Consider the following 14,086-nt stretch of genomic DNA (forward strand, 5'->3'; position numbering starts at 1 on the left):
AGAAGAGTAAGTTCAGGACAGCCTCCATTCGAGAGCCAGGCGTAGCCTGCTCAGAAGCAGCGCCAAGGAGCACAGGAAGGGGCATGTTCTGCTCCAGGAAAAAGCTGAACCGCCCTTCCAGCAAGGCAGTACCATGTGGATGAACTTATGGAAATGTCTTTGCCTCAGTCATTCATATAAAAACTACTTGGACATCTTATATGGAAGCAGAGTCTGAGTGGCAAGAAGGAGCGGCGTCCTGTGCAGCTAAGCTGTCTCCCTGTGGATTCATCACGAGACCCGTGGATGTGGGGAGTGTGGGGCGTCGTGGGTGGGTGTCTTACCGGGAGGGTCGCGGCAGACGTAGCAGGTGTACTGCTCCGGGATGCTCTCCTCCAGCAGCCCCAGGCACACGCTGTGCTGCCAGCACAGACACTCGTCGCACTGCAGGACAGAGGAGCCATCATGCGGGCCTGCCACCCACGGGGCCCTCCCGCAGCCCTCCTCCACACAGCAAAGCCAGTGAGCGCTGAAGACGAATCTCATTTCGGAAACAGTCAACTATTTCGGGAACTTCCTCTGGTTGCACCCATTAAAATGTGCTCTGATAAATTACTTGATTCATTAAAAAGTCATAAACCTATTTCTCTCATCTATTTTCCACTGATTTTTAGGTAATTACATGTTTTAAACTCTTAAAAATAGCTTATTAAAGTGCAGAAAAACATTTTTAAAGGCAAGTTTATAGCAATGCCTGTAACAATAATCTCTTAAAATACCAACTATAAATCTGTAGTTTTCTTATGTGAGAAAACTACTGAAAAGGGGGAGAAAAAAGGAGATTACTATTTTTATTCCTGAACTAACATCTCCAAATCTCCCGTGTCATCACAAAACGTGTGCGATGCCTCCCTTTTCTCTGAAAGATGCTCTGCCCGCAGGGAGGGGCCGTCTGTCCTCTCATCTTGAGGGCCAGTGGGATTTTGTTTCCACGGCTGCCAGGTGGAGGGAGACACACAATGTAAATCACAACAGGGATGCAGACCAGCAAGAGAAGGGCTAGGTCCGCCGTCAGTGTGGATGCTCACCCATCTGAATGGCTCCTGAAATGAACTGCAGCTTGAGGGCCGCGCACTAAACACCCTGGCAAAGGGGGAGAGTCTGTCTAAGAAAGTCTCTTCTCTGGTGAAGAGACGTCCCAGTCACTACTGCTGCACGTGCACATCACGCTGTGTTAGACACTGCTGCCTCCCGCAGCACAGTGAGGAGAGAGAACGCAGAAGTGCGGTGCACTGCGGAGCCCTGAAATCACTCACTCTTCCCGCAGGGAAGGCAGCGCACCTGGATCATGAAGCCGTTCTCCTCGTCCATTTCACAAATGCATCGCACGATTTCATTAAGAGCATCGTCTTCATCCTGAGATTCCTCAAAGTTGGTGGAGTCGAAGTCCTGATTGTACTCATCCCCACTCAGAAGCAAGCTCTCTGTGGAAGAGTCATCTAGGAACTCCATGTCGGTCAAGTCTAGACACACAGAAAGGGATCTCAGCACAGGCCATTTCCGTGGGACGGGATCACGCTACTACATACTGAGCGAGCGAGGGCAAACAGATGCTTTTTCTCATACACTGATGTGTTTCTCTCTCTCTTCCTTCCTCTCTCTAAAATTCTTTTACAAAAGAATTCAAAGTCCATTTTTAAGACTAAGATAAACATTTGGAGAAAAAGCATGATCTTTGGAGTTAAGATCAACCTTGGTTGGAGTTTTAATTCTAACACCAACTAACCCATAAAGCTGCTAGATTCATAAGCCTCTGCCTGTCTACCTATGCAATGTGGATCAGAATAGCTACTTTATAAGCTGGTAGTGAAGAATATGAAAATAGATATAAAAACACCTGCAGAAAAGCAGAATATGATAGAAACTAATAGTTTCTTTCTACCATCTGACCTACTACTAAGTATAAAGTCAATTTTACTTTATATGCAATAAAAAGTAGCACGAACTTCCAATGTTGACATTTCCATTTAGTTTATAGAATAACTTTTCAAACTGTGCTCAGACAGGCCCTCAATAAAGCATGTTCTACCCTCAGATCTACATTTAAGAACCTGAGACTTGTTTAAGCATTAGTTCACATACTTTCACCGCTGAGATCCACTGACAGAATCGCCCTGGGGTACTGATATGTGGTGTTCTTCTCCGTAAACATGCTGCGCAGAGCCAGGGAGGGCCCCGAAGACCGAGTCAGCGGGGAGCAGCACCTTTCCAGAAACTCTAGGGAGCTGTCTTCATAGTCTGAATAGTCTGCAATACAAGATACACAAAGGAACAGTACAGTGCCCGGTAATCAAGAAGAGGCGCTATAAAGGTAATGAGGTCAGGTTTCAGACACATAATGATCACACCACCACTTCCTCTTCCCACCCACGCCTCGCTAGATGATTCTGCGTCTCATCACCTGGGTTTGGCAGGCTACCCGATAGACTATCACTGGTTTTCTCACTGTTTTCTGAAAGCTGAATCAAGGCACTATGAGATTCTAGATCAGTGATGGCAAACCTTTTGAGCTCGGCGTGTCAGCATTTTGAAAAACGCTAACTTAACTCTGGTGCCGTGTCACATATAGAAATTTTTTGATATTTGCAACCATAGTAAAACAAAGATTTATATTTTTGATATTTATTTTATATATTTAAATGCCATTTAACAAAGAAAAATCAACCAAAAGAATGAGTTCGCGTGTCACCTCTGACACGCGTGTCATAGGTTCGCCGTCACTGCTCTAGATTGAGAATAACTCCTTCAGTCCGCTCAAGGGTGCCTGTCAGGGTATCTAGTCCGCCATAAGGTGGGAATGGAAGTCTCCAACTGTTGCAAAGATTAATTTACAAACCGCTTAATTTATAAACCTACCTCCTATTTTCAAAATTATCAAGACAAAGGAAAGCTACAGGAACTTCTCAGTTCTCATCCACATAGGGATCTTGTCCTACCTCCATTTTGGTAAAAGAAGAGAGAAAAGTTGAAAAAAAAAAAAAAGGCAATCGCCATTTTAATATACTTACCATGCTGCTTAGATTTCTTTTTCTTTTTCTTCTTCTTCTTCTGTTTTGGCTTGTAGTGATCTTTGTCTCTCTTCTCTCTCCTTTCTTTATCCTTTTCTTTTCTCTTACCTAAATGACAAGAGAGAGTGAGTCAGGAATCAGCCTGGTCCTGAGTGGTTCCTTTGTGGTTAACCTAAAAGCAGCATTTACGTTTGAATCAGCTATTCCAGTCACCTGCCCAGAGTGATGGGTTCAATTAAACTGTTCCTGTCCTGAGTCTGGAGCTCCTGATGAGCTTATTGGACTATAAGAGGGGGTCTTCATTAGCAGTGCTGAGAATCCCAACTCCTGACACCTTGAAGTTAACACAGACAGTAGTTAACATCTTTAAACGAGGAATATAACTCAGCTTCCTGATGTGGCAAGAAATAAGCTCCGCAATTTCAGACCGTCTGAGGAGACTCAGCATTTCCATGGATGATTTAATAAGAATATATTAGAAGATTAAAGAAAACTTGATGATCTCTTTACTTTGGAAAAATAAGAGAGATTAAACCAACCCATAAATAATTCCTTCAGTCTTTCAATACTTCCCCAGTGTGTACAAGAATGAAAACTAAAAACACAAAGAAAAAATGTATTTCATTAAACTTACTTTTCCTAAAATTTTCTTTTATCCAATCATGTGTACTTTAAAGGAAATAAATGGAAGTTAAAGCAGTATCCTAGAGTATTTTATTTAAAATTAATCCATCACAGATATTCAACTACTGTTCCAACTCAGAAAGGGTTAGTCTGCGATTTATCACCCAGGTTTAATCAACTCTCAGTGACCACAACCCAGTAGCTAAACTGTAGAGTATTTAAGACTGTCATCATTATTCCAAAACGTTTAGGCATTATAGCACAGCTGCTAGAAAAGACAGCACAAAACTTAGTAACTTTTTTATACGGTAGTTTAAAGAAGATAGCCTGGGAAAAATGACTATTTCATTTCAAAGTATCAACAATATTCAATGGCAGCTTATTTTTTAATAGCCACAGCTTTAAAGATGTTTAAACACACAGTTCTGAGAAAGCCTTAAAGTCCATTGACAAAAATACACACAATACTGTAAGATATGCATGAAAGAAATCCTGCACCTGGAGATGAACAACACCAGTAAAGGCTCAGACATCGCTCACGCCTTAAGGAGCACTACCAGGTAAAGAGCCAGGGACAGACCAAGTCCTCCCACTGCCAAGCCATTTAGTCTTTTGCGTAAAGATTTTACTTTCTGTTCATACCAAATGCTGTGGAGCTTTTTTCTTCCAATTTCACTTTTTTTTCTGTTTTCGATATTCCTGCAGGTTTAGGGGGAAAATACGTAAATTTAGTCAGAGAGGGTTAAAAGTATAAAACAGTGTTTTAAATTACAACTGATCACCAAGACCTCTACATAAGACTCTTTTCCCCTGAAGGTCTCCATGATTTTAGTGCCTGAACTAGTAACAAAAACACAGGACTTCTTACTTTGAAGAACTGGTAAGTTAAGGGTGATTTTTGCTCCTCAGACTACCAGACTAAACTCCTGGTTCCACTGTTAGCTTCTGGCCTGGAGCAATTCATCCAGTCTCTGCACTTCAGCTCCTTACCTGCCTAACAGGAACCAGAGTATCTACTCTGTGTTGTTGCCAAGATTATGTGTCAAGTGTGTAATATGTTTAGACCACCCCCTCCTCTGTGGTGGGGTAATCATTGGAGCCTACGTCATTTCTAGAATAACTATGGGTCTAAATATGAAGAAATATGATAAGCTAACTGCACGAGATCCACTGCGGCCCAGCCTTGGGCAATTCAGATGCTGAAATGCGCCTGTGGCAGGTCCAATGTGGCATCTCTGCTTCCGTGGCAGTTCTGACGTAAGTACTAGTCAGCTCATCCAGGGAAACAGTAAACTTATATTAAAGCATACTGGTTTTCAACAACCTGTATAAAATTTTCAACTAATATTTAAACTCCGTTGCCTACAAACCTGTCTTTGAATGCCATCATAAATGTGGTGTTACATAATGATAAAAGCCAAAGTGGAATTATTTTACAAATTGTTTTTGGTCTTTATCTAAATGTAAATACAAAGGCTTATTGACACATAAAAATATTCAACCTTAATGACATTTCAGTTTTACTATCTAATTGTTCAAAATACATTTAAACCAATAGTGCACCCCAGTAATTGTAGCAGACACAGACACATTTACTCAAGCTTCTAACTCACAGTCAACCATTCCCAGTGTTTACATGTGTCTGGATTAATCTAAGAAAAGTACAACAGTACATTTAAAATACAATTTCAGTTCAGTAAATCATGCTTTAACATCATTACTTACAAGTTCTTCTATTTCTGAATAATTTCAATACAGTATCAAAAAAGCTAGCATTTTATCATCTTCAACTATCTATAATAATAAAAGCATAATATGCTAATTAGACCAGATGTCCTTCCGGACAACCTTCCAGACGAAGTCAGGGCTGTGAGGGAAGCCCGGGTCCTGGATGCCTGCCAGTGGCCAGAGGAAAGCCCGGGTCCCAGGTGCCAGAGGGAAGCCAGGACCGGCAGCCAGGGGAAGGAAGGCCTACTCTTGCATGAATTTCATGCACCGGTGGGCCTCTAGTTTTATATAATTTAATTTAACACAATAAAAATATAAAAATACCACTCAACTTGAATTAAGTTAATAAAGCTCTAATAAGTTAAGTTTCATATTAAGTAAGAATATTGACGATCTCCATGACAAAAAATAAAACGGTCATTAGAGCTAAGAGAAATACAATTAAATTTCCTTATTACCAAGACTGTTGAACAAATGCATCACTTCCTTTCACTAATTACTGTTCACTGACTACTAATAACAACACCATGAAAATTCTACAACTTTGATGCAGTCTTCTTAAAGTTGACGAGGCATGCGCAGTGCAAACCACAAGAGCTGTGCTTTCTAAGCCCCCTGGTCACAGACACCTGCAGAAGCAGCCCTGGATCACACCAGTGCCTGCGGCCCCTGGTTCTCTGAAGCATCGCCTCTGGGGTGAAAGGTGGAGCAGGGATGGCATCCCCTGGGCTGGTTCAAAGAGAAGGAACTACTGAGAGGGCTGCCTTTATGGGCTGCAATGTGCGGGATCCCTCAGGTACTTGGAAAACAAAACAGTTATGAACCGCTGCTCAGAACACAGGTCAGGACAGCATGCAAATCATTGAGGTTTTCATGCAAGTCACACGGCTCACAGGGTTTTTAATCAAAAGGTGTCCAATTAGAATGTGACCTGAATTCCATTACTTCCATCAAAAAATAAAAAATGAAAGGGGTAATAGAAATAAATTAGAATTCCTCCAACCCTGCATTCAAACACTGTGTTCAAACCTCTAATAAATGGACTTTCAGTCATTAGCATTTAAAACCATGCATAGCCTTGATTTAAACAACTAAATCACCAGCCATCACCCATACGCAAAAGATCCTCACTTTTCAACAAATTTACAAATTCATTGTATTACAAACCTACACTCCTCTCTCCCTTTCACTTTTCTAGAAAACGGTCCTACTACTCTGACTTTCTCAAACAGTTACTTATAATACTTAAAAAGTAGAAGAGTTACTATGCCTTTCCTCCATCCCAGTACATTTTAACCATCAGAGAAACAAGAACCACACTCTAATGGTAATTAGGCATATTTCCACAAATATGTAAGACATTCTGAAAAAAAAAAAAAAAAAGATGAGGTCAATACTCCAATTAGAAGCTAAAGCACCTGAATCAAGGATGTGCATGCACAATCACTACTTCGACATTTCAGGACATTTAAGCTGGCTAACACAGCTCTTAGTTATTGCAGAGCTATGTATACTGGTCTATCTTTCTGTCTTATTACTATATCTATATAGATACTAGAGGCTCGGTGCACGAATTCGTGCACGGGTGGGGTCCCTCTGGGTGGCCTGCAGGGATCAGGCCGAAACCCGCAGTCCAACGCCGCCTGCATGTGCCTGCTGCAGGCTCGCACCCAATCAATCCCAATCGGGAGAGGCTCGTGCTGCCACAGCAGCACTTGCCAGCCATGAGCCCTGCATTGGGTGCCCTCCCAACGGGAGTGGCCTATGGGATCAGGTTGAAACTGGCTCTCCAACATCCCCTGAGGGTCCTGGATTGTGAGAGGGCACAGGCCAGGCTTAGAGAACCCACCAGTGCACGATTGGGCCAGGGAGGGACCGTGGGAGGGCTCTAGGGCGTGTCCAGCCCATCTCACTCTGTCCCAATCAGCCAGATCCCAGCAGCAAGCTAACCTACCAGTTGGAGCATCTGCCCCCTGGTGGTCAGTGAACGTCATAGCAACTGGTTGATCAGATTGACCATCTGCCCCTTGGTGGTCAGTGCACATCATAGCAAGCAGTTGAGCAGCCTTAGCATATCATTAGCATATTATGCTTTGATTGGTTGTTCGGTTGTTCTGCTGTTTGGCCTATTGCATATTACCCTTTTATTACCCTATCTAATAAAGAGGGAATATGCTAATTGACCCTCACGATGTCGCAAAGATGGCGGCGCCCACAGCAATGAGGGAATATGCTAATTGACTGCCCCTCCCTCAAAGATGGTGGCGCCCACAGCCAATAAGGAGGGAATATACTAATAGACTGCCACACCCTCAAAGATGGCGGCGCCTACAGCCACAAGATGGCCGGCACGGGAGGGCAGTTGTGGGAGATGAAGCCAGCAGGGGAGGGCAGTTAGGGGCGACCAGGCCAGCAGAGGAGGGCAGTTAGGGGCGACCAGGCCAGCAGAGGAGGGCAGTTAGGGGCGACCAGGCCAGCAGAGGAGGGCAGTTAGGGGCGACCAGGCCAGCAGAGGAGGGCAGTTAGGGGCGACCAGGCCAGCAGAGGAGGGCAGTTAGGGGCGACCAGGCCAGCAGAGGAGGGCAGTTAGGGGCGACCAGGCCAGCAGAGGAGGGCAGTTAGGGGCGACCAGGCCAGCAGAGGAGGGCAGTTAGGGGTGACCAGGCTGGCAGGGGAGGGCAATTGGGGGCAACCAGGCCTGCAGGGGAGGGCAGTTGGGGGGGACCAGGCTCCAGAAGCAATACACCCAGTGGCCTGCTTTAGATCACCCCCCATTTAGCTCCACAAAGGACACGCCCAAAGGGTAGACTCCTCAGGCACCAGAGTCCTGCTAAAGTAAATCCACTCCATGGGGCCAGCCCCTGCACACTAGCTAGAGTCACAGCCAGTCCTCACCGCCAGTCAGCCTGAGGGTCAATGTCACCCACGATGTGCCAACAGCAATCAAGGCTCAACTAGGGCACACAACCCACACAAGGAACACCCTGGAGCACCAACTCAGGTGACTAGGGAGTCTGCACCATTGAACACAATGAGGTCCACACCAAGACACATCATAGTTAAAATGCCAAAGATTAAAGACCAAGCAGCAGGAAAAAAGCAGTTGGTTATGTACAGAAACAAATTCCTAAGACTTTCAGCTGATTGGCCAATAGAAACTTTGTAGCCAGAGGTACTGGCAAGGAATATTCCAAGTGATGAAAAGCAAGGACCTGCCACCAAGATTACTCTACTCAGCAAAGCTATGTTTTAGAATTGAAGGAAAGATAAAGAGCTTCCCAAATAAGAAAAAGCAGATGGAGTCCATCACCATCAAACCAGTATTATAGGAAATTTTAAAGGTACTTATTCAAGAAGAAAAATTAAAATTAAAAATAGGAATAATAAAATGGAAATAACTACATTCCTATCAATAATTACTTTAAATGTAAATGGATTAAATGATCCAATCAAAAGACACTGGGTGGCTGAATGGATAAGAAAACAAGACCCAAGTGCCCACTGTATAGATGACTGTATAAAGATGTGGTACGTATATACAATGAAATATACTCAGCCATAAAAAATAAAATCTTACCATCTGCACTACATGAACAGACCTGGAGGGTATTATGTTAATTGAAATAAATCAGTCAGAGAAGACAAATACCATATGATTTTAGCAATAGTGGAAATCTAAAAAACAAAATAAATGAATAAATAAAACAGAAACACACTCATAGATATAGAGAGCTGATGATTGCCAGTGGACGGGGGTTAGGAGGAGTTTAAAAAGGTGAAGGGATTAGAAGTTCCAATTGGCAATTATAAAATAGTCATGGGAATGTAAAGTACAACATAGGGGGTATATAGTCAATGATATTGTAATATCTATGCATGGTGCCAGGTAAGTACTAGACTTACAGTGGGTATCGCTTCCTAAGTTATATAAATGTCTAATCACTATTGTGTACACCTGAAACTAATATAAAATTGAATGTCAACTGTAATTGAAAAATTTTAAGAAAATTAAAATTAGAAAGAAAAAGAAAGCGAGAGAGGCAGGGAGAAGCAGATTAAAGTGACAAAGTAAGAAATATGTCCAGGGCATATGATAGCATATGATGGCACAAAAGAACTTTAAACAGAGAGAGAGACCCTATCTCCCACAGACATTACATAGAAGTGTTTTTTAACAGAATTACATATGCCATGTTTACAGCCTATAAATGCAAGCCTAGCTGCTCATAAAATGAATTGTTACCTGAGGCTGTCGGGGCTCCTCTTCCATCAGGTACTGCTTTGGAAGAAGGATTTGTGAGCATCTGCGTATCTTCCTTGTCTGCCCTGGCACACTCATTATGGTAAGAGGGATCTGGAGCTAGCGGTGCTGTGACTTCCAAACCACGACTTAAGTCAAGAGGGAGACAGGGTCCCAGCTTCTCAAGTGACAAATGTGCAACATCGGGCACTACACAAAATACAGAATGTGATAGAATATTAACACCGGTAAACTGGCTCAGTTCATATCCACGTGGATTTCAATGTTACGTGAGCTAAACAGTGCCTGGCACAAAGAAGCACTCGGTAACTATTTGTAGAATACACGAAGTTCTTAAAAGTCCAAAAGATGTAAGAAGGAAGAAGCAGAAACTTCTTCATATTTTAAGTCTTTGTCGCTTAGTACTTTACCCTCCTTTACGTGTGGCTCTGTAGGAAATCAGTATACATTACCCTCTGGTACTGAGGTCGCCTGCTGACTCTGCGCACTGATGGAGAAGACTTTGCCACCAGTGGCTGGAGAGGGAGGAGACACCTTTTCTACCGAATCATCAGGCACGGGCAAGGTGGCCAAGCGCTGCGATCTTCTCCTCCGCTCGCTATGCTTGGAAGGTCTAGGGGGGCTCACAGACTGTGGAGAACCTAGAAAAAAATCTTCAATGTTCACGAAGCAGACACATGCCGGGTTCATCTTATAATATTTGAGATAAGTGGGAAAAGGCATTATATACTGCCCTCTGATGTTGTAAGGTATCCACAAGGAACGGCATGTTCCGAAGGTAATCAAAGGCAAAAAGTGTGCCCTCACAAAGAGTTCATCACAACTTCTAAAAGCAAAGCCTACTAGCATCAAAAGAAGGGAACAGGGAACATAAATTTCAGGTAGCGTCCCCACAGGACAGACTACAGTTAATTCTCTAATTGTAGATTGTCGTGTTAGTTGCCATTTTTCCTTTGGGAAAATCGTCTCTGTACAGCCAAAGATTAAAAAATACATATCCCTTCTGCTACATTACAAATCTAGAAACTCTATGGGGGACAAGAGGCGGGGGCACGGGTGACAAATATCTGACATGCATCGTAGTTAGTGCTTTACTTTACTTGCCAAAGTAAAAAAAAAAAAATGTAAGTAATTTCATCCCACCCTCATTCCCCTAAATGGATTTTTATAAGCATATATTTGGGCCTGATTCATTAAAAAAAAAAATTGAACAGAGCTTTAATACCTCTTATGGGCAAATAATCAAGATTTTAAAAGAAAATGACCCTACTCTTGCCCTCCTGTGTTTTGTTTTTAATAACTTGGTGAGTCATATGAGCAAGCATCTTCCAGCTATGTAACACAAGTTTGAAACTTCCTTCTGTAACCTTTAGTTTTCTTCCTTTGATATGGCATGTAAACGCTTGGTTATTTCCAACAGGCAGGATGACATAAGGCCAGTACAGTCACATTAATTTATGAGGAAAGAAGTGGTCTAAAGAGGTTGATGCTTTGGGTATTTAAAAGTAATTTTACAAAAATTGAAATTAAAAAGGTGATAATTTAATAAAATTCAATTGCTGCCACATTGTGGTTATAATACCAAAATACAAAACAATTTCAAAATAAAATACTTAATGTCATGTGACATTGTTGCTACTAACATTATTTCATGCTAAATGCCATAATGAGGAAACATTTGAGTTTTTCTGTTCCCATCCTTTCTACCCATTTATTAAAAAGAACAAAATCAAAACAAAAAAGTGTAAAAAATGGATAAATGTGGCTTAGTAGAAAATATGGCAACTGAATGGAAGAGGAGATTAATGTATTTGATTAAAAAAAGTCTTCTCAATGCCAACATTTTCAATTATTGCAGAAGATACGATGCAGAAGAATCCAAAAGGAAGCATGTAATGCTCATTTACTAATCAGGGAACTAATTCATTGGAAATAGTCTTTTACCAAGTGACTTCCCAGGTTAACTGGTTTTCATATTTTTCTAACTTATAATACCAAACTCATATGAGCAAGAGTCAGCACAAATGTCTTATATACAGCCAAACCCGTGTTGAAAGGCTATTTTTAAAAAGGCTAAATTAACTCTTGAACGATTAGTGGTATTAGAACAGTAAAACCTTTAAAAATAAGATCAAAAACTATTCTTCTTTCATTAGTAATAACTGAAATTTGCACTCTAACTACTAGAATAGGAATGAACAAAATGAACTGCATACGGGGAGCCTGAAAGGGGGGACAACTACATCTATCCATAAGAAGTCTTAGGGCTTCAGGAAAAAGACTGGCCACAGGTCTTCTATGTTTGTTTTTTGTAATGAATCAGGCCTCTCGTTGTGCTTGGATTATTAGTTGAAGAGGATCAAGCTAGAGTGGAATTTGCAGTATTACAGGGTAAGGTTTCTCAACCAGCAGTAGTCTCTGAACAATACATCCGTCAGAAAGGTCTACAGTTTGTGCCCCTGAAATAGTTGCAAGCTTCCCTATCATAGCCACTTAAGTCTGAATGTTTAAAAAGCAACCTCATAGAAATACAATATATCTACAATCAAACTGTTTTCCAGGTATCTTATAGGATAAGGAACTATTTCTTAAAAATCTGTGCTCACTAGTTTTATTTATCACTGAAGAAGAGAGCTGAGATACAAGCGTCAGATCCTCGACTTGTGTTAACTCTGGGGGAAGTGGTGATTTAGGGGGCTTTAGACACCCAGAAGGATCTCCAGATTCATGTTTGCATTTCTTGCTGCGAGCCTTCCCTGAAGACAAGGTTGAGGATAACAGTGCAGGTTTCTGAGTGTTGGCAGAACTGATAATGTCAGCTTCATTTTTTTTCTGACTTTGAGGTTTAGGTGAAATCGCCTGAATAAATAATAAAAAATTGATATTTTTATTTTGGTTTCTTCATTTTTGTTCTTGCACTCTATTTTGACTGTTAAGCAACTTTAGTATCCAAAAACATTGTTAAGCAACATATAACATTTCTATTACAAATGAAAAACCAAAAAGAACCCCACAAATTATTAACTAAAAGTTGAATAGGTTGTCTTTAAAGGGATGCTGTCAACTTTGTCTAAATTTGGCTTTAAAAAATGTATTATTCGTAATCTCAGAATATAAAAATGTGATCTTACTGGACAAATATTTTCAGTATTAAACTGAAATATACATCTTTTGAAGCCATAATTCCCAATGACATTAATAATAATTAAGTAAATAAACAGCATTTTCATGTCTTAGAGCATTAAAGAAATTCATTTAAACCTTTGACTTTCAGGTGTTTTCTTATAATTTCCTTTATTAAGTTGAATGTAGAAGTCTAAGTGGACAGTTTCCCTTTAAAGAAAGATCTCAACAGGAAAACAATGATCAAATTAACGAAACATTATCTTTAACTCATTTTAGTGCTGAAAGCTAGAGTTTCATAAGCATAATGCATCATGAAATCAAAGCCACCAGCAGTACAGAGTTAAAAGACTAAAAACAATACAAAACAAGCCAACAACAACAAAAAAAACCAAGGAGTAAAACCAAGTGTAAGTTAAAAACATTGGATTTAAAAACAAAATACGTCGCATTCTTAGATGAGAGTTTTTACCTTCTTCCTGCCAACTGATACTTTTAAAAAAGAATTGGAACTTTGTCAGTTCTTTATTTGGCAATACAATGCCCTACCTGTGTAAAAATGTATGTGAATGTGTCCATTGATAACAGAAAATAGCCACATTGGATGGATTTGTAATCTATGGTGTCAGAATGCTGTACTGTATTTCATTTTGATATTCTTATGAGAATGTAAGATACACTTTTTAAATATCTACACTCAGATAGGCCTCTATAAAAAATCAAGTTGCTAGCACTCTGAACAAAATACTTGTCCCTCAGAAACTTTCAACTTCCATGTCTTTTGTGAGGGATGACCATTGGACCTGTGTCTGCAGTTTTCCAGAATATGAAAGATCATTTCTAGGAACCAAACAGCGTTCTGTTCCCATTAAAATACAAGGCACTCACATTTTGGTGGAAAAAGTGTCTATTTGGCATTAAGTAGGACAGCTTTGAATGCTCTAGATGGCATGGTGGACAAACCATAAAAGGGCTGGTGTCAAGTGTCCCATTTACTTGTCATCATTTCTACTCTTGAATTTACTCGTTACACATGTGTGTAAGTGCACATGAATCATTTGCAAAGGTACTCCATAAATGGAAAGGGTTCCTAAGTTTATCACAAAAGGTGTTGCCAGAAAAGTAATTAGAGCCATTACTTGTAAATAAACAATTTTATTGTTCATCTTCACATATGTGAGAGACATCACTACAGCATCCATTACTCTCGAGTTACAAAGTTATAAAACAAGATTTTAAAACTTAAATTAGTATCTTGATAAGGTGCTTAACTTCTAAACAAGGACAAATTAACATTTTAAAA

At 40.8% G+C, this 14,086-nt stretch overlaps 1 protein-coding gene across 2 annotated transcripts in view; it reads right to left on the reverse strand.

Moving 5' to 3' along the window:
• Positions 1-14,086, reverse strand: part of PHF20L1 (PHD finger protein 20-like 1) — a 54,439-nt gene that overhangs the window by 7,267 nt on the left and 33,086 nt on the right. For both annotated transcript variants that reach the window (XM_014544986.1, XM_014544985.1), the window contains 8 exons: positions 12,267-12,519; positions 10,113-10,301; positions 9,643-9,849; positions 4,314-4,370; positions 3,048-3,155; positions 2,122-2,286; positions 1,321-1,502; positions 324-423 (listed from right to left, as the gene is read on the reverse strand). In XM_014544986.1, the coding sequence (XP_014400472.1) occupies positions 324-423; positions 1,321-1,502; positions 2,122-2,286; positions 3,048-3,155; positions 4,314-4,370; positions 9,643-9,849; positions 10,113-10,301; positions 12,267-12,519 (1,261 nt within the window). The remainder of the gene's footprint in view (positions 1-323; positions 424-1,320; positions 1,503-2,121; positions 2,287-3,047; positions 3,156-4,313; positions 4,371-9,642; positions 9,850-10,112; positions 10,302-12,266; positions 12,520-14,086) is intronic.

Source organism: Myotis brandtii, unplaced genomic scaffold (assembly GCF_000412655.1).
Source record: "Myotis brandtii unplaced genomic scaffold, ASM41265v1 scaffold390, whole genome shotgun sequence".
In the NCBI taxonomy this organism is placed as follows: domain Eukaryota; kingdom Metazoa; phylum Chordata; class Mammalia; order Chiroptera; family Vespertilionidae; genus Myotis; species Myotis brandtii.